Raw genomic sequence first — 22,384 nt, forward strand, 5'->3', positions numbered from 1 at the left:
CGTGATGGATGTTTCCCATTTCTTTTATTCCACAAGGAATGGCATGAGAGAGAGGGAGGGAGAATTCAACCCCATGAACAAAGTTCTAGCATCTTTTTTCCCTGTGCTCTCACAGCCCAAGCCAAAGCCCAGAATGTGACTTTGGTAGACCTTTCACCCACCCCATCTCCTCTTACCAAGGACTCTATGAGGCAAAGACTTTCTTTGGCAGATATAGCAGTTATCTTGCCAGATCTCAGGAAAAAAACACACTGGTCAGAAAAGGGAGGAGGATTTCTGCTTCTGGAGGAAAAGGACTTTGCTTGGGCCTGCATCAATGTCTTACCTATCCCAAAGAGAGTCTGTAGATGACATGTTGGTCTTTTTTTTTGAAGTGAGCCCTGTGGAATATGATGCTGGTGTAGAAAGGGTGAACCATGGCTTATTTATGATGTTTGAGCACTGTTGGCATGTATATATTTAGTTATACACAAATTGAAAAATATGTGTGGAAAACAGGCAGCAACACCCCCCAACAAGCACTCTCCCCTACACATGGTTTTCCATCCAGCATGGTGTCTCCCACCCATAGTCCTGTGTGGCTGCATCTCTACTAAGAACGAAGTATTTGCAGGGATTGTTCTCCAGCCCTGAGGCCAGCAGGCACACCCTGGTCCCATCCATACCCCATGTCTTGCCATCCCAAGGTGGCCACATTCGGCTGCCTACTGGGAATGGTCCCTCATCTGTGCTCACTCCCAAGCAGTCCTTGGCGATCGTCTGGCTCAGACTTAGCTGGTCCAAGCCAAAACCATGTCAGGCCCATGCTAACAGGGCAACAATGGTGATGATGGATGCCTATTATTGGTACCTGTCCACCTGCACCCCAGAACTGGGCTCTGCAATGGATGTACCTGCTCAGTCCAGGACAGCATGAAGGATCCTGCTCTAACTTCTCGTGTTCCTTCATGGTTAGCAGCACTACTTATAGGATGAACTTTCAAACCTGAGTGTCTTCTCCACTTTCAGTGGAGCCACAGGAGTTTTAGTCTCTTCAGTTAGGTTCAGGCCACTGTTGATCACATTTGAAAATCACACCCTTGATTTTCAACTAAAAATCAACTAAAGGCTGAAGGCACCCTTTCTGACTTGGTTGCCCCAGCTAAGAAGCTTACTTTGATCTTTGGGGCCTGAGTGAGAAGAGGACTGAGTAAGAAGTAATCCATTTATTTGTTGTCCTTTAGATATGGCCTTGTATTTAGATCTCAAACCATCTTCAACAAGTCGGGGAACCTTGGGATGTTTCCTACCCTATGAATATATCTAACAGGACATTTCAGACAGTATGTAGTTCACAGCATATCCATTATTCACCGCATATTATTGGTTAACTATCAGCCTGTCATCAGGGGAAAACTAATTGAGAAATTTATCTCTGCAGGAGGCTTAACTCATTATCACCCACACAGGAAACCCCTCACCCAGGTACAGGAGTGTTTAACTTGAGGTTGGCTCATCCTGAGCCCACACAGCTTGACAGGGAATGCCTTCTCTGGGCAGTGAGGACAACAGCTAACCCACCCATGCTGCTTGTCCCCCAACAGCACACAAAGACCAGTTAAGTTTTCTAAACTAAGTGACAGGGGAAAGCATCTTAGAGTGCCCTTGCAAAAAAGGACAAGCCCTGATCATAAATGGCCTCCAGACGTGGTACAGGAAGAGTGAGGACATGATGAAACAGGTAGGACTTTGCTTTGGGAGGGACAACAAAATTTGGCTACATCATTTGCGAACTCCACCGGTATAACCCTTCAGCCAGCACACATCTCTAGTTGAGATGTCTAAAATTCCTTTTAGTGTCTAACTTGTATCACTCTGATTAAAAAAGTGACCCCCCAGACAGGCTGAAGCTAATGTTGCTTTTTCTTAAATACACGAGCATCTTCAGACTACTTATTGCAGGCTGCAGAGGGTGCAGACACCTCGTAAAATCCCAGAGAATTCAACAGGACTTTGCATAATGAAGGCTTACGCTGCAAATCAGCAGCAGAGTTACAGAGGAGACAGACACAGCACTGGTGGATAGAGAGCCCTTTCTGTGGGGGGAAACCCTGCGCTGAAAATTGCAGCCTCACGCGGGCAAGTTCCCAGCAAAAGCATTGCGTAAAGCACTCATGCCACGAGTGGAAGGGCGTTAGAGGTTCTGCTGAATCTCATTACGTCTTAAAGTAGCCACATGAAAAAATTAAGTAAAAGGAAACCTCTTTAAAAGATTTATGCTGAAAAACTGGAATCCTTCTCACCTCACTAATGGCCTAGAAGTTGGGTGTTTCCTTTAAGCTCGTTATATGTGCTCCTTTCCATGCAGGGCAGAGGAACAGGCACCTCTGCAGGGTGAAGTGGGTTACGGATGGTTTATTCTGCAAGAAGTGAGGTGGATTATCTGCTAGGAGTGGTTACAGAATGAAGATCTGGGTTGCTGGGCTTTTTTTTCTTGTTGTCGATATTACATTTCCCATGACAAATATGCCATGTTATTTAACTGAGGGGAGTCCTCTGGCCAGTGCTGTCCAGGAATGTGAGATATCATCCCATCCTATCCTAAATCTCGGAGACAGTTAAGGTGAGTGAGGGATGGGGCTGCATCCTCTTCAGAGTCCCACCACCTCCTTTTGCCTAACTCTAAGGGTAGGTCTAAATGCATCACCTAGGTTCTGTCTAGATTTCCCTGGAGAAAGGTGCTGCTGGAGGATAAGCATCTCATCTCACCTCCTTCAGTTGCTTTGGACCTGGGCTGATCCATGTTTTGGAGGCATCCTTCCTCTCTCGCTTTCCATTGACTCTTTTTTGGACCTACATACCTGTGGTTGTAGCAGGTGAATCACTTGCAAAGGACCTGCATACCAACACCAGCCTCTTCCACATGCATATTCAGGAGCTGATGTTGACCCATTTGTCCCAGCACAAAGTATTCTAGCTCATGCTCTCAGCGTGCACCTTCCAGGTCAGATCTGCTCAACCAGCAAAGTACACCGAGTTCTTACTTGTCTCTGTGCTATTTTCTGCTCTTCCCGAGTCATTGGGCAACAGCATCTAAGCTGGATCTGGTCTGTCTTGTGCTAGGGTTACGATGAAGGAACAAATCCCGACCATCATGAAATCTCAGGGGGGTTGTCCCAAGCTTTAATGAAGCTGTGACTTGACCTCAAATTTCAGCTCCAGCACTTCTGCTGCTGGTGATGTCAGACCATGCAGGGGCCCATTGGTGAAGCTGGTCTGTTGTTTGAGCACTGAAGGAGCAATAAATGCAAGGTTCGACCCAACCCTTTCAAACAGGTACCTCTCAGGGTGAAATGGTTCTTGCAAGGCACAGTGAGGCTTTTCTTTCTCCCACCCACCCAATAGATATGGAAACCAGGAAATTAAGCATTATCCAAATTGCATTCCCTTCTGCTAGTCCTCACAACGCTCCCCTACTCACTGCACTCACTGCAACCACAACAGGCAAGATCAGCCCGTTCTGTCACCATGCTCCTACACATCTCTGGAGGAGATGCTCTGGGTTTGAGTGAAGACCTCCAGCGTATTCACTCCTCTTACCTCAACAGCTACCCTAACATGGGAACTAGGACAAAAACCCAAAATTTCCTGGTATCCATTCCAGTAACTCTCGCTCTACAGCTCCTTAAATAGGAGAAGGAGACATTAGCTGACCCATTTGGAGAAGACTGAAGCCTGGCTTCCTGCACTGGGCTTGGCTTTGCAGTCTTAAGAGAAGGGAGGACTGAGGCTTGGGGCGATGTATGCCATATGAAATGGTAACTTGACCTTGTTGTAGCACTAAATGAGTCCATAAGAGACTGTGTGAACCATATGGAAATAGCTGGTGTCTGTATATATTGGCACGGGCTGTACTCGGGTTTATAATGCCCGCTGTGGGCTGTTTTGCCAGCACGCATCCCTCCGTGACGCAGCCGGAACTGTCCCTGTTCGGAGGCAGAACTGGCCTTTTCCTGTCCCATGTGACAAGCCACGCTCACACAGACACGATGAACCAGGAGAGACTTGATTCGATTTTTAAACACACTGCCTTCCTAACAATATCTGTCTTCCTTTGGTTGCTGCCTGCTTTCAGGGAAATGTGTGACGCTCCCTTTCACAACGGCTCCTCTCAGCATTTAATTTCCTTTCACATAATTATGCACTGGCCGGGGAGGAGGAGGAGGAAGGCAGAAGCACCGAACGGGCATGGAGGAGCTCCGGGAAGCCTCGCACCTGAGTCGGGAGCGCTGAGCAAGCTCTGCTGCGCGCACCCATCGGCAGCGCCCGCCGCCCAGCACGCAGCCCCCAGATGTGCGACCGCGTCTCTGGCGCAAGGCGGGGAGAAGGTGCGCTGGGGGCCCCGAGAGCTCGGCTGCTGGAGCGTGGCGGGCGAGGAGCCCTCCAGGGCTCGGGGAAGGAGGCAGGGACGTGCGCTGCCTTGGAAGAGAGCACAGCTTGGTCGGTGTGGTGGAGGAGTGGAGGAACTGCAAAGCTGAAGAAAGGGGGGTTGGAAAACGATGCAGCTTGTTCGGTGGATTAGGCAGCCATGCCTGGAAGTGGCAAACTGAAAGAGCCGCAGGTCTGAAAGCCTAGAGGGATTATTTGGCCGTCTCGTCTGACTTCCAGCACAACAGAGACCAGCAAACTTCACCCAGCGCTTTCTGTAGCGAGTCCAACAATCTGCATAATGCCCTGGCAAGCCTTTTAGGTTGAAATTTATACATTTTTAGTAGGGTCAATAATGTTGGAAGCAGCAGGGAAAGGGTGCTGGCAAGTGTGAGCAGTTCTAGCAGAAGCTGCAGAAAAGCATGTTCATCATGTCATCACTTTGGAGGCCTGGAGAGCTCGTGATGAGAGGTTTCAGAAAAAGACTGAGTGAATAAGAGAAGGGATTCCTCTATAAGCAACTGTGATGGACATGTTTAAATTATGGAGGAAAGGCAGAGCAACCTGACTTGCTCTAGATAGTGGTGACCTCGGTTGGTCCAACCAGCAAAATTTAACCCTGAAGAACTGCCAAATTCTAATCCCAGCTCCAAGAAACTCCTCAGGTCTGCCAGAAATGGCATGTAACAAACAGGCTGTCTTTGGGAAGCATAATCTGAGTGTCATCCCCAGTGTTCGGTCTGAGCAGGGACTGAATAACTTAGCAGTTCACCAGCTGATACTGCTGTTGGTCCTTGGAAAGGACAATTGTCCCTGGAGCTGGTGACCCTTAGGCACCAACATTCCCATGGGCATAGCCTGGTAGAGCTGCTCACCCCAGGGATGGGACAGGGTCATATGCATCTTGACTGGGGTGGATGCCCCATGCTCCAGAACATCACTGAAGCAAAGGACATGAGAATCGGCACACTCTTCTCTGTGGTTGCTTCCAGGTCTCTGCTCATCTATCTACCTTTGCAACGATACCCGCGCTACAACATCTCTGTCCCTACACGATCCCCTCCATTGCCTTCCCCCCTTTCTTTTCTTCCATTTGCTGAGAACCATGGTACCAATGACTAAACCTCAATTCCTGGCCAGCCTTCAGAAAAGGTCCTACAGCATTTAGCTATTAAAAAAACCCCGTTATACTACACCTCACACCATCAGAGCATTGCACAGGCATTTGTCCTCACAACACAAATTCAGATCTGGCCAGTTTTATCATCCTACTTATGTAAGGAGGGAAACTGAGGCAGGGGATGATTGTGTTTGCCCGGTGCCAGGCGGCGAACAAATGGCGACACTTCCCACAGCAGCAGAGACTGCCTGCCTCCTCCTGACACCACCATCCTTTCTTTAGACTGGACTAGGTGTGAAAGAGCTGAATCTCGTCTTTATACTGATTTTTTTTTTTCTTTTCTCAACGGAACGAGCAGAAATTTTACCCAGCGAACACAGCGCGGAGCTGGAATGAGATTTGTCCCAAGTGGCAGCCCCTTACACGCCAGGTTGCGTAGGGCGCACAGTTAGCAAAACATCCATCGGCAGCTGAGCGTGGGGTCAGAATGGGGAGGTCGGGACGACAGGGAGGGGGGGACGAGGGGGACCACTTACATGGTAATGTTTCTGCACGGTTCTTTTGGATCATTATGCAGAGCTGTAGCACCAGTTGAGGGGCGCTCTCGAGGAAAGTCTCCAGGAGGCGCAACATATTTACGTCTGCATATTCGTACATCATAGCCCAGTAGAAACGCCGCTGGTGTTCCTTCCGCCTCTGGCTCTGGATCCCCAGGTACATAGTTCGGATATACCTGCAGGAAACAGGAGGAAAAGCTGAATGTGAGACTTTGGCGTGCATCAAAACCTGAGGAAGGTGGGGCTGTGGGCCAGTTTGGTGAGAGCGAGGTTGTCTGGGGGAAAGGGAATCTGGGGTAGACACAAGTGCCTACAGAGCTCTAACACTATCTCCTGCAAGACCTGAGGACCACTTTTGTTTTGCAAGAGTGGGCAACCTTTGACTTACGTAAAGCATGGGGAGTTGGAAATGCTCATGAAACGTTTGCACAAGAAAACAACTCCCTCATTTTGTTGTCATTATGAGAAGACGAGAAGCTACTTGACAAATGCTGGTTGTGACACTTGGCAGTGGCTTGACAGACCATCTAAGCCTCTTCAGCAGTGTAGTAATGAGTTTCCCCCACAGACCCCAAAGATTTTGACCCTATTTCATCACAGGTGGAGCAACGAGACACCACCTTCACGTTCAGCACATGTGTGACCCACAAATGCAAAAGGCCACATCTTGGTCAGCTATTGAGACTTTGGGCAATGTTGGACTAGAAAGCGGTGTCTCGTGCACGGACAGGTACTGCTTCTGTTGCCTCTGTTTCCATATCAGGTGTGCAAGGAGACCTGCAAACCTCACCCTGGGGACACAATTTCCCTTCAGGGAACTTTTGGCCAACCTTTGTAAACAGAGGTGATCCAGTCAGGGTAGCACAAAGTGCCCAGATGTCATGGGACTCATGCCATTAAGAAAAGAAGCATCTCCTAACAAGGTCCTTTCTAATGCTTGCTAATATTAATGATCTAATATTGGGTCTTTTTCCTTCTCATCCTGAGCGGTGGCTGTAACCTTGTGCTCTGAAATTTGGGATGGGAGTCATTTCACCTAACACCGACCCTAAAGTTGGTCATCTGAGCTAGTCAATGGATAGAAATGTCCCCTCCCGTGACGGTTCATCTGTCCCACCTCAGATGCCAGCATGACAGTGGGATGAAGTGCCTTCTGAAGGCTCTGGGAGGGGCTCACAGCACAAACTGGGGTTTTGCCAAAAAAGATTAGATCATTCCTTGCCACTTGGGGCAAGATCGCACAGCAAGGAAGAGCAGGAGTAAAGGACATAAGCCTCGACAGCATCTGTATCTCCAAACTGCACCCAGGGACAGGGAGCCGGGCGAGAAGCAAAGGCAGCTCTGCAAGCCCTGCCCTTTCTCAAGCACCTTGTCCTTCCCGTTTGCAGTTCACAAGCACAGAAGACGAAAAATCCCAAAAGAAGACAGAAAGACACAAAAAATGACGCAGGAAAGCCACCAGATGGGGCTCAACGCTCGAGAAAATGCTACGCCAGTCACATACCACACTGATGACACTGGTGTGACATCCCCAGTAGAGCTCGAGTGGGGTGGAAATGCCCGTGGACCGCCTGCTCTCCCATGGACACCAGTCCTCCTTCCACTCTCTCAACATGCCCAAGGCCACCTCCTGTACGCAGCATTTTCCTGAAGGACCCCAGCCCTAGAAGCTGCAGGATGACGCGGGAATCCTGCCTTCCCTTCATACATGCAAAAAAATAAATGTCGTTTAACTGGAAAGGCAAAGTTGGGGAGAGTGAATTGTAACGGCTCAAGGAGAAAGCACAGAAAAGGAGCATGCAACTTGTTTTTATAATATCAGCGACACAGGGCCACCAAAAACCAAGGCGGTGGTGCCCATGAGGTGGTACCCATGGGCAAAGACAGCATCACCTCTGCCATACTCTTTCCATATTCATCAAAACTGTCCTGTAGTCTTGCATGGCTTCCCCTTACCAGGAGCTCCCATTCCTGCTAGTACATGAAAACTAAACTCCTCTTCTGAAGGTTCAGAGGTTTCATCATCCCAGCCATGGACAAGGAGAAGAATTTATTCATTTTCACCCTGCAGCAGTCTTTTACCTGTTTGCACCTACTTACCATGTAAACCCTCAATCTTCTTTTCTCCAGACTAAAAAAAAACAATTTCTTTCCATCTGTCCTGGTTTCAGCCAGGGTAGAGTTAATTTTCTTCATAGAAGCTAGCATGAGGCTATGTTTTGGATTTGGGATGAGAAAATGTTGATAATGTGCTGATGTTTTGAGTTGTTGCTAAGTAGTCAAGGACAGTCCAGCTTCTCATGCTGGCCTGCAGCGAGCAGGCTGGGGGTGCACGGGAAGCTGGGAGGGGACACAGCTGGGACAGCTGACCCAGGCTGGCCAAAGAGATATTCCATACTATATAACGTCATGCTCAGTATATAAAGCTGGGACGAAGAAGAAGGAAGGGGTGGAGGGACGTTCGGAGTGATGGCGTCTGTCTTCCCAAGAAACCATTACGCGTGACGGAGCCCTGCTTCCCTGGAGATGGCTGAACACCTGCCTGCCCATGGGGAGTGGTGAACAAATTCCTTGTTTTGCTTTGCTTGCGTGCGCGGCTTTTGCTTTACTTATTAAACTGTCTTTATCTCAAACCATGAGTTTCCTCACTTTTACTCTTCCAATTCTCTCCCCCGTCCCACCGTGGGGGAGTGAGCGAGTGGCTGCGTGGTGCGTAGTTGCTGGCTGGGGCTAAACCACGACACCATCCCTTCTCACAACTCACATTTGCTAGACCTCTACTCTGCCACATTGCTGTCCCCACCGTCTCCAGTTTTTGATTATTTTTAAGACTGTCTTTACTTTTCTGAGCACTCCAGGTTGGCAGAACCAAACTATAACAATGGCACTGAGTCACTCAGAAAGAATAAGAAGAAACTAACAGAAGGGACACCACATCCTGCAATGATTTCTCCTTGATCTCTAGGGATTCACCACCAACCACACAGTTTTAGCACGAATGTTTCTAACTGGTCCCAGTGAGAGGACATGCTACCTATTAATGGAAGCAGCACACATAAAAGGACATAAAAATGCATTGGATAAATGTAATGCGCTGGTCCTGTCTCCATCAATGGCCAGAACAACGGCAATGACAGTAACACCAAATTCTCTTGATTGTGGAGCCCACAGCCTTTTGCAAAGGTCAGCTGTTTCATGCCCCTTCTATAGATGTGGAAACTGAGTCACAGTTTCTGAGCACCAGAACGGCTCTCCCAAAGTATTCTGGCTTTTTAGTGCTGTTCCCAGTCTCTAAACAACACAACACAAACACCGAGTGGAGTACTACTCTGCCTGCTGATGATGTCCCATCTAGGGTGGACATACTTCCTTGATGCTCTAAAGCCCAGCCCTGTCCAATTTGATCTGTGCTGGAAGATCCAGAAGGACAAATCTGTCCCTATTCAACTGCCACATGGGACTGTGACCTCAGGAACCCTTTGGTAGTATTGGTCAACAAAAGGTGACAGCCTCCCAAATGAACAGCGTGTAAGCAAAACAGCTCCAAAGACCGTTTGACGCTGAGGAGTAATGAACTTCCCTTTGTACTCTATTTTTGGTCCATGCAAAAATATGGTGTTCTCTCTTTAGCACCCTTCAGACTCAAATCTGAGAGAGAGAGGAAAAGGAGGAGTAAAAAGCCATTCCTCCTTGACACCAGTCAAGTTTTCAGCAGGGGAAGTGAGAGAGTAACTGGGAGAGTAGTATTTCTACCTGGTAGGCTTTCAGCAACTAATACATACCTAATTAATCAACATAAAATTTCACCCAGCTGTAACTTTGGTGATGCTTAATCCTATTTCCAAACACGAATATACAGCACCAGTGTAAGCAGTTTTATTCTAGTATATCTGTTTCTTCTTTGTGGTATTTCATTTACTTGTTTGAGGGCTTTTTCCTACCTTTACTAACACTGGTTAAGTGTAGACAAACTGAAGAAAAAAAAAGTCGATGTTACTTCACCTGAAATTTGTTATTCTTGGTCAAGCTGGTAGCAAACAAGATTCTATAATTAGACTTTCAAATCCATATTCAGGCCTGATCTTCAATCTTTAGCAACACGATGCTTCCTCTTATGTCAGTGAAAGCCATTCACCGCTCTGTGCTTTTGAAAATCAGGCTAATTTATTTATTTAAGAGCTTAATTTTGGATACAGGAGCCTAACTTTGTGCTTTTTATTTTTTGAATGCTGGCTATTTTTATATGCGAGTGTGTGTATGCATGTATTTTTAGCTCTAAATGGCTTCAAGAGATAGAATGAATTTGGGGTTGGGAAGGGGATTCGGGGTGATTTTCTTTAAATGCACAAAGGATTGGCCATCCCTTCCATTCTGGCCGGGTTCCCAGAATTTCTGTTGGTATAATTACCCTCACGCTTATTTACTATGTATGTTGCAGTAGCACACAAACTGCACGGGGCAAAGTCACTGTTGTCCCTGCGCCAAAGCACATTTTAAAGGAGCCCAAGCCATCAGCTCCAGAAATGTGGTCAGATAAGCTTTGGAGAGCCCCAGGATGCTACCAGGAGGGAGAGGAGGAGAACAGATGCTCCGACTGTAAAAAAAAAAAAAAAAAAAAAATCAAAACCCACCCTAAGTGCTATGGAAAAAGATGCTTCATGGAACAGGCTGCTCAGGGAAGTGGTGGAGTCCCCATCCCCAGAGGTATTTAAAAGCCGTGTAGATGTGGTGCTGAGGGACGTGGTTTAATGGTGGACTTGGCGGTATTAGGTTAACAGTTGGACTTGATGACCTTAAAGGTCTTTTCCAGCCTAAATGTTTCTGTGATTCTATGATTTCTATGTGGATGACAGAGGCTGCTCAGCTGTCTCAGCAAGGACCGTCGCAGAAATGTCCAGGCACAGGATTATGCAGTCAGAGGCTCTGTCTGTATCATTAAACAAAGCAGACCACAGACCAGCCTTTGTCCTTGGCCAGCTGGCATAACTCGACTCCATGTGGCTATGCCCATGCTAGTTGGCCTTGGCCAAAATTGCCAGAGACCGTGCTGACAATTTAACAGGGTGAACTATTACAGGATGGTGCCTGTGCCTTGGCACGGTTCGATTTACAGAGGTGGCTCTGAACATCACCAGCAGAAAGTGTAGGAGGATGTTTCAGGCAACAGGCTGGCTTGAAACGATGATGTGTAGGAGGGGTGCAGGAGCATGGAAAGGCATATCAGCACAGGCCCTGGGCTATGTTTTGAGGAAAGAAGAGTCCTGATGAGTCCCACACAACCACAAACTGACCAAGGTCAGGACTCTCAGACTATATCTACACTAGTCAACAAAGGACAGGGCCTGATCACTTTTCCTGAGGCCAGTGGGCCAAGACTGACCACAGAAATGAATCTCTCATCCTCCAAAACCAGGTAGCTGCCTTCATACTCAGTATTGGGAAGAACCCCTGGCCCCTATGGAGTCCTGCCCAGGTTATGATTATTTGGGAGAGTTCCAGTAAGCCTTGACCGATCTAGCGATTACACTAACAATTCAGCAGCATGATGAAGTTACAGTGCCCATGAGCAGGCCTTGAAATTGCCTAGTTTACTAGTATAGGTATATGGAAAGACAGGAAGGAATAGGGTTTGAGGTACCCAGTCCACTCCCAACAACTCCAAGTTGGGAAACTCTTCTTGACCAAGGACAGCCAAGCCTACTACTGCTTTCAGAGAAACAAACCCTGGCTTGAAAAATGGGAGAGCATGCTTAAGAAGTCAGAAACAGACCTCTAGGGAAAGGAGGAGCTCAGAAAATTAACTCTGCTGAGTAGCTTGCAACTTACACCTGCAGTACCTTAAATGCCCCCTTGGATGAGCAGGATTTATCAAGACCAGGAGGGCAACAGGTACAACACCCTTCCCAGCATCTCATTAACCTCCTCCAATTCCCTCCAGACAACCCTTTGCCATGCACTACAGGAGCATGGTTATGTCCTAGGTGTCATTGTAGCAGCACACACCGTATGGATGGACACCATCTCCCTCAGCATCCCGTGGCACCAACCTCCTCCCTGGTGCTCACTGCTGGAAGAAGAGGTGTGGGATCGGGCATGTTACGCAGCTGATCGCTCACCCTCCTGCCATCTCCTCCTCAGGCACTCCTGCTAACTTTTGCAGGGGGTCATTATCCTCACACACTAGAGGGTGTTTACAGATTAGAAGCCCACTCCTTGCAAGGGAGGAAATGAGGACATGTGTAACTGCTTGGCTGGAAGGCTTGCAGCAGAGGCTGCCTGAACGTACCCTTAAAACGAGGTTATGTAAGGCCAGATCTCAGCTGGAGCGAGCTGGCATCCACAGGGCTCTAGCAATTTACACCAGCTGCGGCTTTGGCCCGCTTTTTTAATTTTAATGAATTATTTTCATTCTGACGGATATAAAAGGAATACAAGATGCAGCGCTCAAGCAACAGGGGAGCATGAAAGTAAAATGCTGCCTATTAAAAAAATCAAAATCAAACTTACAGTTACCATCACTATTAATGTGCTCAATATCAACATTTGTTAGCGATTTTTTGCTTTGTTGTGATGTTGCAAGTTAGTGATAAGGATTCACAGATGGATAATTATTGCTCCTAGTTTGAGTATCAAAGTCGCAACTATAGGCTCCATCCAGGTGCTGATACACCACAGCTTCATCTGGCTGCTTCCTCGGCATCAAACTCCTCCAGAAGAAGGGGCTGCATCCACACCACCTCTGGGGAATGGCTCCTGGCCTGGGCTAGTCCTTGAAGGGTGTGCAGGACTTATTTACACCACTGCTAGCTGTCTTGGGCCAAAACCATGCTGGGACTATTGCCAAACTCTCAGTTGACACTTGACAACTCAACAACTCAACAAGATCACCTGACATCTCAAAAGCAAGAAAGGGCACCTTAAATCTTCTCATAGGACTAAGCAAGCAGCACACAAGCCCTTCCTTTAATCCAGCTTCCTCATAGGTCATCACAGCCACATATGATGAAGTATCTCGTCATTTTGATGGGCCCTGATTTTCAGAATCAGGATTCTCAGAGCTTTCTGAAATCTTGCTACTGTTGGCAATTCTTGATATGGTTGATACCCAGGAATAAATAAAATGCAGCAAGAAGAGTGTTCATCAAGTGTTTCAGTCCTTCTGCCTTGCAGTTTCTGCCCTCTTGTGCCTGGTAAATATGCCTTAGTGTACAAATACCCCTAATTTAGCTAATTGCTTCTATCAGCTCCTATTAAACAATTAGTAATCGCCATTCCATGCCATGTCTTGCTTATTTGAGGACAATGTCGCTGAACAAAAACAAGCTTATTCCATGCTTTAGAGATGCTTAAAAAGCTTAAACATGTGGCATGACATCCTCCATGAGTTCTGTAGACTAGCAGGTCATGGAGGACACTATCTTTCTTTCGACATAGAGTTTATCATCATCTCAGTGCTGAACCTGGAACTCCAATATAAGACTTTATCCACCTCCTCACTTATCACAACAACGCTGCGATCCAGAGTCAGGCTTAGGAGTCACTCACAACAAGATTACACAACAGTGATTTCATCAAGGTGAGAAAATGGGATTACTTGGCCTATATTAACATTTTTGAGTTAAACTGTACCGATGCCTGCTTTGACCTGTTTCCACATTTTCTAGCATCCAGACGTTCCTGTTGACTTGTTTACTTATGCCTGTTTCAAAACTTCTCTCTGAGCGAGAGTCTCAAAATCATGAGGCAAGGCCTGTTCCCTTTAAAGCCAAAGGGTCAAGTCAAGTCAAACTTACTGAGTACCCATAATTCATAGGCAGGAGAGCCGGCACTTCAGGGAAAATGCTGGGTTTTATGTGAATTCAAAACCCTATTCTTTAAACGTACGTGTTTGCGAGAGGTTGATACTTGAATGTCCATTTATATTTGAAAGTTTTGCTTTTTGTGAAATACTATTTGCAACTGAAATATCCACTAGAAAGAATGACAGTGCCAGTCTCCTGCTGTGCAGGAGAGACTGCAATAAATTTGTACTCTAAGCCAGTTTAAAGCTGTTTTAAAGCACAGATGTCTTTACTATACACCAACCACAAAAGAGGCATCTGATTTATTTTACAAAATGTACGTTGGGGAGGATCCTATCAGAGAGTAATAGAATAATTTAGGTTGGAAGGGACCTCTAGAGCTCTGGACCAAGCCTCCCCTCAAAGTGGGGATAACTCTGAAGTTAGAGGAGGTTGGTAATGGCCTTGTGCAGCTGAGTTTTGAAAATCTCCAAGGATGGCGACTCAACAACCTCTCTGGGCAACCTGTTCCAGCACTTAACCACAATCATTGCAGAAATAATTTTCAGCCTGAGATCATTTTCACTATTCAAAGAAAGTCTACAAATCAACCCCTCCTTGAAAAGAGTAAATTCCATTAAATTGTTGGAGAGAGAGAATAAAATCATGGTACTGTAGGATTTTTAGGATCCGATTCCTGAAGCTTTGATGTTTGCAAGCTGATTTAACTTGTGGTTGGTAATTCGATAATTTCAGAGTAATATCCCCAGCTCCTCCGAAATTACTGCTTTGGTTGCAATGCCAGCTGGATGGGACATCTACCTATATCGCCTCCTCCGGGTCATCGTCTACGGTCTTTGTTCAATTCCTTTTTTACTGATGGTTTAAGCAGATATTTGGGACTGCGAGACCACACGGCAGAGCTGCAGGTGAGGATTTCATCCTGCTGACAGGTACCAGGGTCGTAACCTCCAGCAGATGCATGGGGCAGAAAACTGGGGCAAGGACATCACTGCAGCTAAAGCTCCAGAGACCAAAAATGCATGAGCTGCCTGTACCTGTGTTGCTCAATCTGGGGGATCTTTCTGGGATTCATCTTTGTGACTGTTCTCCTTTCCTAGCTGCAGAATAGTTTCCTCTGACTCACAGACTGAAAGATCACAACCAGAAGAAGGGAAACAAATCATAGGAAAGTGCTAGCCCTGAAGAGCCCCCCTTTCTGGCACTAATTTTCAAACTTTCCCAAATCTGGGCTGTTACTGCAATATCCATGCCTAGCCAGAGCCTGGCCAGCACTTCTTTATTTGCAAAAATAGTAATGAATGTATCATTGGCATATTCATCACAACCCAAATTTTGCAAGCAGCTCTGCCCAGCAAGCCTCTCCTTGCCTGCGTCCCCATGGGCTGCGGGATTCACTGGATATCCAGGTTGCAGAATCCCTATTTCCAGATCTTTGCTCAGTAAATCCGTACAGCACGGGAGAACAGCTTTGTAGCGGGACCTACCACAGTTTTGAGCCAGGCTTGTAGAAATCATGTTTATGTTTTTACTTGTCAATTATTTTGTGAGGTGTAGAGTCCTAAACCAGAAAAAACCCTGTAAAGACCTCTCCACCACCAGGGTATGAATACTCTTTTTTTTTTTATTTTAACGTGGGAAGCATCTCTGTGCTGCATAAAGGAGCAGGCAGGGTAGCAGGGGCTGCTGGAGAGGGTATTAAAGTGATGGGTGTTGCAGAGACATGTCACAGCATTTATCACATGTGGGATGGTCTCGCATCCTAGCACTGAGCTAATGCCCTCTTTTATCACAGATTCCCCCCCAAATTAGTTATGAATACTTAAGCGCCAGTCGCTTCCCTATTTTACACATATTTATTTACTTAAAGTATACTCCGACACCTAGTGCTATTGCCTCTGGCAAAGCCTTCTGTTTTAAATCAAAGCTGTTAAATAGCTTTACACAAAAAGAAAGAGGTTGAACTCAGACTGAATTTTTGCTTCAAGTGTGTTTGAGCTAATAGGGTTTCATGTCAGGGATCTCCTTTTGGAAATAAAACTGGTCCCAGTCCAGCCAGCCTTACAGGAATAGATGCAGCCAAAGGCCTTGAAAGTAAGCTGAGGTCTTTCAGTTGACTGGTCTTGGCTCCAAGCAAGGGAAGTTTCAGGGAGAATCCAGAGAAATGCCTGAGGGCTCCTAAAATGTGAGAGTTCAAGGGCACGATGCTACAGGGACACATGGGAATTGACTTTGCCCTTTCTACAGGATGGGCCACATTGCAGTATTTAACCAAGATGGTCTTGAGAAGTGATTTGGCATCACATGGACTCACCAGAGCCACAGGATATCTCGGGAGAGGAGAAGTTTGCATTGCTCTGGGAGGCCTGTCAAAGACAGGGACATATTTTTGTCTCCTCATGGCTCTCTGCAAGCCTCCAAGATCCCTTGGTGGAAGATGCAGAGGAGCAGAGGGGAAAGCAATGGCTTTAACTATCTGTGAGTCCCCTGGAGATGGAGGCGTACTGTGGTGATTTTCTCTTCTAAGGGCTTTCCGTTTCCCGAGTGATTTAACAAGCCAACGTGGAGTAGCAGGTCCAAAGATCTGAACAAAGACAGCAGGTTGCCTGGGGTCTAAACCTTCAAACAGTGATGTGGACCGCAGAGCCGAAGAGGGATATGACTGGAAGCTGGTCCCGTCACTCAAAGGGAAATATTTCCTATGCCTGGGCTCTGGCTGCTGGGGAAGACAAGGGGGTCATGTCTCCCACTGGAAAATCAGGGAACTGATGCAGGAACCAATATGGATTCTAGGATGGTATTCACTGGTTTTACGGTATTTACTCTCTCCCTGGCCATCAAGGTCCCTGATTCAGGACCTGAAATCATAGGCAAGACTTCTCTGTACAGCAAAGCCCCTCCTAACCCCCATGGACAGTGGCTTTATAGGGCTGAGGAGGGGAACGTTCCAGGAGAGACTCTGCCAGCGAGAAGGGATTTTTTAACACCACGCCAGAAAAACACCAGCCAGGAGCAGTTTAGGGTAAAGAGGACCCTGCCTAGGAAAAGGGGGGTGCTGATTCTCCGGGACCTGGTGAGGCTGAGAAACAGCCCCTGCCTGCCGCAGGGCTGCCAGGGTCAGAGCCGGGGGCTTGGCCGGCTGCAGCGTCCCCTCCCCGCCGCTCGCACCCCGCTCCGGGCACACGCCGCCGCGGAGCAAAGCTTCGGGGGCCGGCGGATCCTCCGGGCGCCGCTCAGCAGCGATCGGCAGCGCTGGGTCCGCCCCAGCCTCGCAGGGGAACGTCACAGACCTGAGACCAGCGCGTCCCGGCTCGCCCGCGCTGCGGGGGTCGAAGGCATCCCGGGAGCAAGGCTCCCGACGCAGCGGCTTTGCGCGAGGGTTGAGGCTGTCGCCTTCGTTCCGCCGTCCGTTTGAGAAGGAGCTAAAAATTGGGTGAGCGCCCGTGAAATCCTGGAAGAACGGCCTCAGATCCCGGCTATTTTTAGTTTCGCAGAGGCTGCGCATACATTAGCAAGGGCCTGCCTTCCTCTCCGGGTGCGCAGGGCTCTGAGAAATCACACGGTGTCCTCCCAGCCTGCCAGGAAGGAGTTTAACCCTTGTCATCTCGCTGCAGTCGGCCCCATCCAGCTGCACCTTGATATTGGCACTGACGGGGACTAGAAAAGGGGGTAGAAAGGTCTTCATGGCTACCTTGGATCTAGCCAGGTGGAAGAAGAGTTGGGGGGTCTTTGCCCCGTGGCTCTTACATCATTATACCTGGCGGGAGGAGCAGGGATCTTTGGTATCAACTGGGGACTGGAAAGAAACTCCAGCACAGAAATGGGATCTGACTCCTGTCACCACGTGGAAACAGACATATTACGGGTTGAGAGGGGCATGGAGGAGTTCAGAGCATTTGCAGGGCCCAGGAGTTGATGCCTCAACTCCAATGACCTGTCACAACGGCCAAGATGGTTGCCATTCATGAACGGCCACGTGTCGCTCTCAACGCACCCGCCATGAGGTGCTTGATCCTAATCTGCAACCTTCTAGCCATGCAATCTCCTGGGAAACATGACCACATCACCACACAGGCTCCTCAGATGCTTGGTGTTGCATCTCCTTCCTCCCACTGGCTGTGTCTCCACTGGTCCAGACTCATCACGCCAGAAGAACCGTTGCTTAAGCCCATAAAGGGCCCATGAAGGGGATGCGGCCAGGGATGGGGCAGGAGATCACGAGCTGGCTGAAATGCACAATGCCTTTCAACGCACTAGTAACAGAAAATAATTGCGATGTTCATTTCCAAGCTGCTTTCTTCATGAAAGGATGAAAAGCAATGCCTGTGCGAGGTGCACGCAGACGATCGCCGCACTTCACACCCACCGTGTGTGTCAGCTCCGCTGCCCGTGCACTTCAACATTTTCCAGCTCTTTAATATTTATTACCTCTGCCGCTTTGTATTACTCATCAGCTATTCCTGGCCAGAGGAAATGTGCTGGCAGGTTCTGAAGGGTGTACGTACTCTGTTCTTTAAGGGGGCTATAAGTACGACAGCAGCCGTGCAAGCACGCACGTGCTGCACTGCATTTGGGCGTCGCGGTCTCCTGGGGCTTTTGAGGCATTGGGTACAAGAGAACCAAACGAGCCTAACCATCCACTCGCAGTGGCTTTTCAAAGGCCACAAGGATGTGGTAAGCCCTCAGGAGAGGAGACACAGCACTTGTGGACGGTATAGGAGCCCTTACCTCATCACCTTTCTGCTGATCCCGGCAGAAACACCCCTTTCCCCTTCGGCACGCTTAGGAAGTTCACATGGTTATTTCAGTTATTTCACAAGTCTCCTCCCAGCCCCGTGATTAACCATGAGCCTGCCGGTGGCTTTGCCTAATTGCAGTATTTCTTCCAGCTGCTGCGGGCTCGGGGGCTCCCAGTAAGGATGTAACACAGCGGAACAAGCCAAGCTACACAGGACCCTATGGGTGGCTGCACTTCCAGCTGTTTCATTTAATAGGTGACTCCTAATTAAGGCTGACTCTAAATAACATGACAAAGAGGACTACTTTCTAGTGGTCATGTTCAGGGGAAGAAACAACCCAGGTACAATATTACCCAGTACTACAGCAATTTTTCTTTTTCTTCTTCTACTAATTTAAAAGACGCTTTCTGCTTGGAGCTTAATAAAAGTGAAGCCACCTGACCACATCCTCGCTCCACCACCCTCCGGGTACAGCTGAGCCTTCTCGTGCCGGCAGACAGTTTATCCAAGTGACAGAAATGCGGTCACAGGAACTTTCTACCAGTGAACAGCATCTGGGCTGCGAGGTAGAGGATCCTGCAGCCCAGCCCAAGGCACTGATTTTCATGCACAGTTAGGTGCAGAAATGAAGGCAGAGAGGTTAAGTGACTGTCCCCGAGCTAGTGGGGGAAATCAGTGTGGGGGTTGGTGTTTTTTAATTCGGGAGGTCCTTGTCTGTCCCTGGATGAGCTCCTTGCCTCCTTTTGGAAGCGCAAGCTACGTCCCTAATACAAAAGAATACAAAGCCTTTCATTTTCACACGTGTCCTCTCGACCTCCTGCTACTCAAAATGCTTCCCCAGCCCAGTCGAATGCCTCTTGCATGCCTGATAGGGCCGAGGCAGCTGCCCTGCGCTGCGCGGAGGATGTTTGCATTAACATTGACTATGGAGAATGGTTAGACGAGACATATCCCAGAAGCACCAATAAATTGCTGAACGCATTGATCTAGACGTGACTCAGGAGTCACCACTGAATAATCTCTTTAGGCACCTTCCTCTGGCTGAGCCCAGGCAGGGCTTCTGCTCTCATCAGCAAAGCAGTAGAGGTCTCTTCCATCTTGCACTTCTCCAGGGGAAGGCCAGCTTCAATGACACGTGGGGGCTATTGATTTCTGTAATGAATGAATGGATTTTCCCCTTCTGCGCTCACGTCCCCTCCCTCTCCTGTGGAATAATTCAGCGCCTCTGTCATTTACTGCCCAAATGCCTCTCCGAAGTGCAAACACGCAACCTGTCCCTGCTGGCATTGCACACTGTCTCCAAAGCCCTGGCCTTGGCTCCTCTGTTTTCACCTGCCTTCTCTCATCTTGCAGAGCATTGCTTCCCGGGGGGGGAGGATTTAACCTCATGCAGTGAGGCAAGGATCCCAGGCAATGGAGAACATGAAAGTTTTCCTCCCAAGAAGGCACGTGTGTGGCCACAGTGTTGGCTAAGCTCAGGCTGTGTGTCTGACGCTGCAGACTTGGTGGGGAAAGGTTGGGTGCAGCTGACTGTTGGGATGGGGCTGGAAGAGATGCCAGCACCCCAGGGATCTGCTCTTAAACAGGAGCAGAGCAGACGTTGTGGTTGTTGAGGAGCTAAAGGAAACACAGCCGCGGGTTTGGCAGTTATGGGTTGAAGCAAATAAAACCCCATGTACACTGGGGTCAGCTGAGAAGCAAAGGGATGTCCTCTTTTGGCTACAAGGAGTCTCACTGCTAGCCCAAAATGTCCTTTCTCTCTGACTCCCCCGGCTCCTCCCCTGGTAACCCCCTTCCACCGTCTTGCTTCTGCCCAGCCAGGTCTCCGTAGCTTATCTGACGTGCCACAGCCGGTCTCCTGCTTTTGAGACCCTGCTCTTCCCATCGCCCCACGTTCAAGTGACCTGTCCTCCCTGCAACCTGCTGCCCAGCTGCTGTTGGCCACGGCTTAGGGGGATTGCTCTGCAGCTAAGGGACGTGCCAGCTACCTGCGCACATGTTCAAAAGAGCCCTTCTGCAGGCACAGTTCCCAGCTGCAGCCTGACACCGTTAGCCCTCCTGCCCCTACACGTCCTCCCTTGCCCTTACCAGGAGTTAGGATCTCAAACATCATGGGACATAGCATATGTCACCTCCTACATTTGCACAGAAGATGCTGGGGAGACCTGCCATCAGCAACGAGTTTGAACAGGCTCTGAGAGATGCCTTGCCCATAAACCTGAGATTGTAGAGCTCAGCATCCCACTTGCCATTCTTAGGGAGCTGGGGTTTCCCATAACGCCTCCATTACAAACTCTGAATCCAGCTCAGGTTGCCCTTTGCCTCCAAAGTTAAGCCCTGTCTGGTTAATAAGATGCAGCTGACTCTAAGCATCTCAGTCCAGGATGTAAATCCCTCAAATCCTAGTCTAAAACTTCAGGCATGTGAGTCGCCTAAGGAGGTAAGCTGCAGCAGACAGACTCAGGAGGGCCCATTCAACACTGGCGACAGGTCTAGACCACCAAAAGATTCATAATTTCTTCTTCCATTCTCCCCTGCTTCCAACACACCATCCCATGTGTAGTCTCAGACCTCAACACCCAACTAGGAACAGTCCCCGCACCCTCTCCTGCTACCTAGGAGAGTGCCCAGATGGGTTCAGACCCCTTCTTGTGTGTTCAACCCCCTTCTTGTGGGTTCAAATCCCTTCTTTGCTAGACGTGAAGGAAGGGCTTGACCTTGGCCATCGAACATCACAGGTGAACACATTAACCACCCTGAGCCAACCGAGGAGACAAAGCTCTCAGATTCTTGTGTTGGGTCTGCTGTGCAGGATACCTAACACTTAAACACCTCCTGAGACACGGCGGCATGTCAGGAAGACTCATGTCTGCTGGCTCGAAGGCTCTCTCTGTGGGCTGGAGAGGATAATGCCAAGGCTGATTCCCTGCAGCCGGACACACTTCCTCAGCCGCACGGGGTGGCCAGGTGCCAGCGGGCTGGGTTACTAACACGGTCTCATGTGGACACCCTGTTGGAAAGAGGATGCTGCAGGCTTGAGTCATCTCTAGGCTACAGGGGGAACCAAGCCTCCATCTTCTACCCCCTGCCTGCGTGCCCTGCCTCTTGAGGTGACAGCTAAAAGCAGGACACTGATCCTACACCTTTTAAGGCAGCTTTGTGAATGAATCCCTTTTCCCCTTGCCTTCCTCACACAACCTTTTTCTCTGGGCTGTAAGAAATATTTTGTGTCAAATGTTTCCCCCTCTGGCACCCCCAAGTCCCTGGAGTGGCCCCAGACACAGTAGGAGTTTGCTCCCGTTGATTGCAGCTTTTTGTTGAAGCTGAAGTTCATGTGTCTGAAAATCTTTTCTGGAGCCACAGAAGTACACCCAAGTCTCCTTGAATGGGATTTTCTTCCCTACTTCAGCTGCCCAAAAGTGGGAAAGCTAATTTAAACTCATCATCTTGGTTCCACCTTTTATCAAAGGAAAGAGAGAGATTTCCAGATAGCCGTTCATCCAATCCCAAGATAAGTGTCTACAACACCTCCTACAGATTTCCTGTCTCCTTCCCTTGACTACAGAAGGGTCCAGACAACTAGCTGAGATCTGATGGCTGATACCAGATGTCTTCCATCTCCTTGGCATCACTTTCCTATCAGATGCCTCTCACCTCCTTGCCATCATCTTGAAATGCCATTTTGAGGACTCATTTGCACTGGATGCACATACTTCCCCATGGAAAAGACTTGGGGGACATGGAGACTGGGGCAGTGCC

General features: G+C 48.5%; 1 protein-coding gene across 1 annotated transcript in view; it reads right to left on the reverse strand.

Annotated features, from left to right (window-relative positions):
* Positions 1 to 22,384, reverse strand: part of XKR6 (XK related 6) — a gene marked incomplete at its 5' end in the record, with an annotated part of 190,771 nt that overhangs the window by 16,111 nt on the left and 152,276 nt on the right. The window contains 1 exon segment of the mRNA XM_081998221.1: positions 6,064 to 6,260. Coding sequence (XP_081854347.1) covers positions 6,064 to 6,260 — 197 coding nt within the window.

The sequence above is a fragment of the Phaethon aethereus genome (assembly GCF_964289735.1).
Source record: "Phaethon aethereus genome assembly, chromosome: 3".
In the NCBI taxonomy this organism is placed as follows: Eukaryota; Metazoa; Chordata; class Aves; order Phaethontiformes; family Phaethontidae; genus Phaethon; species Phaethon aethereus.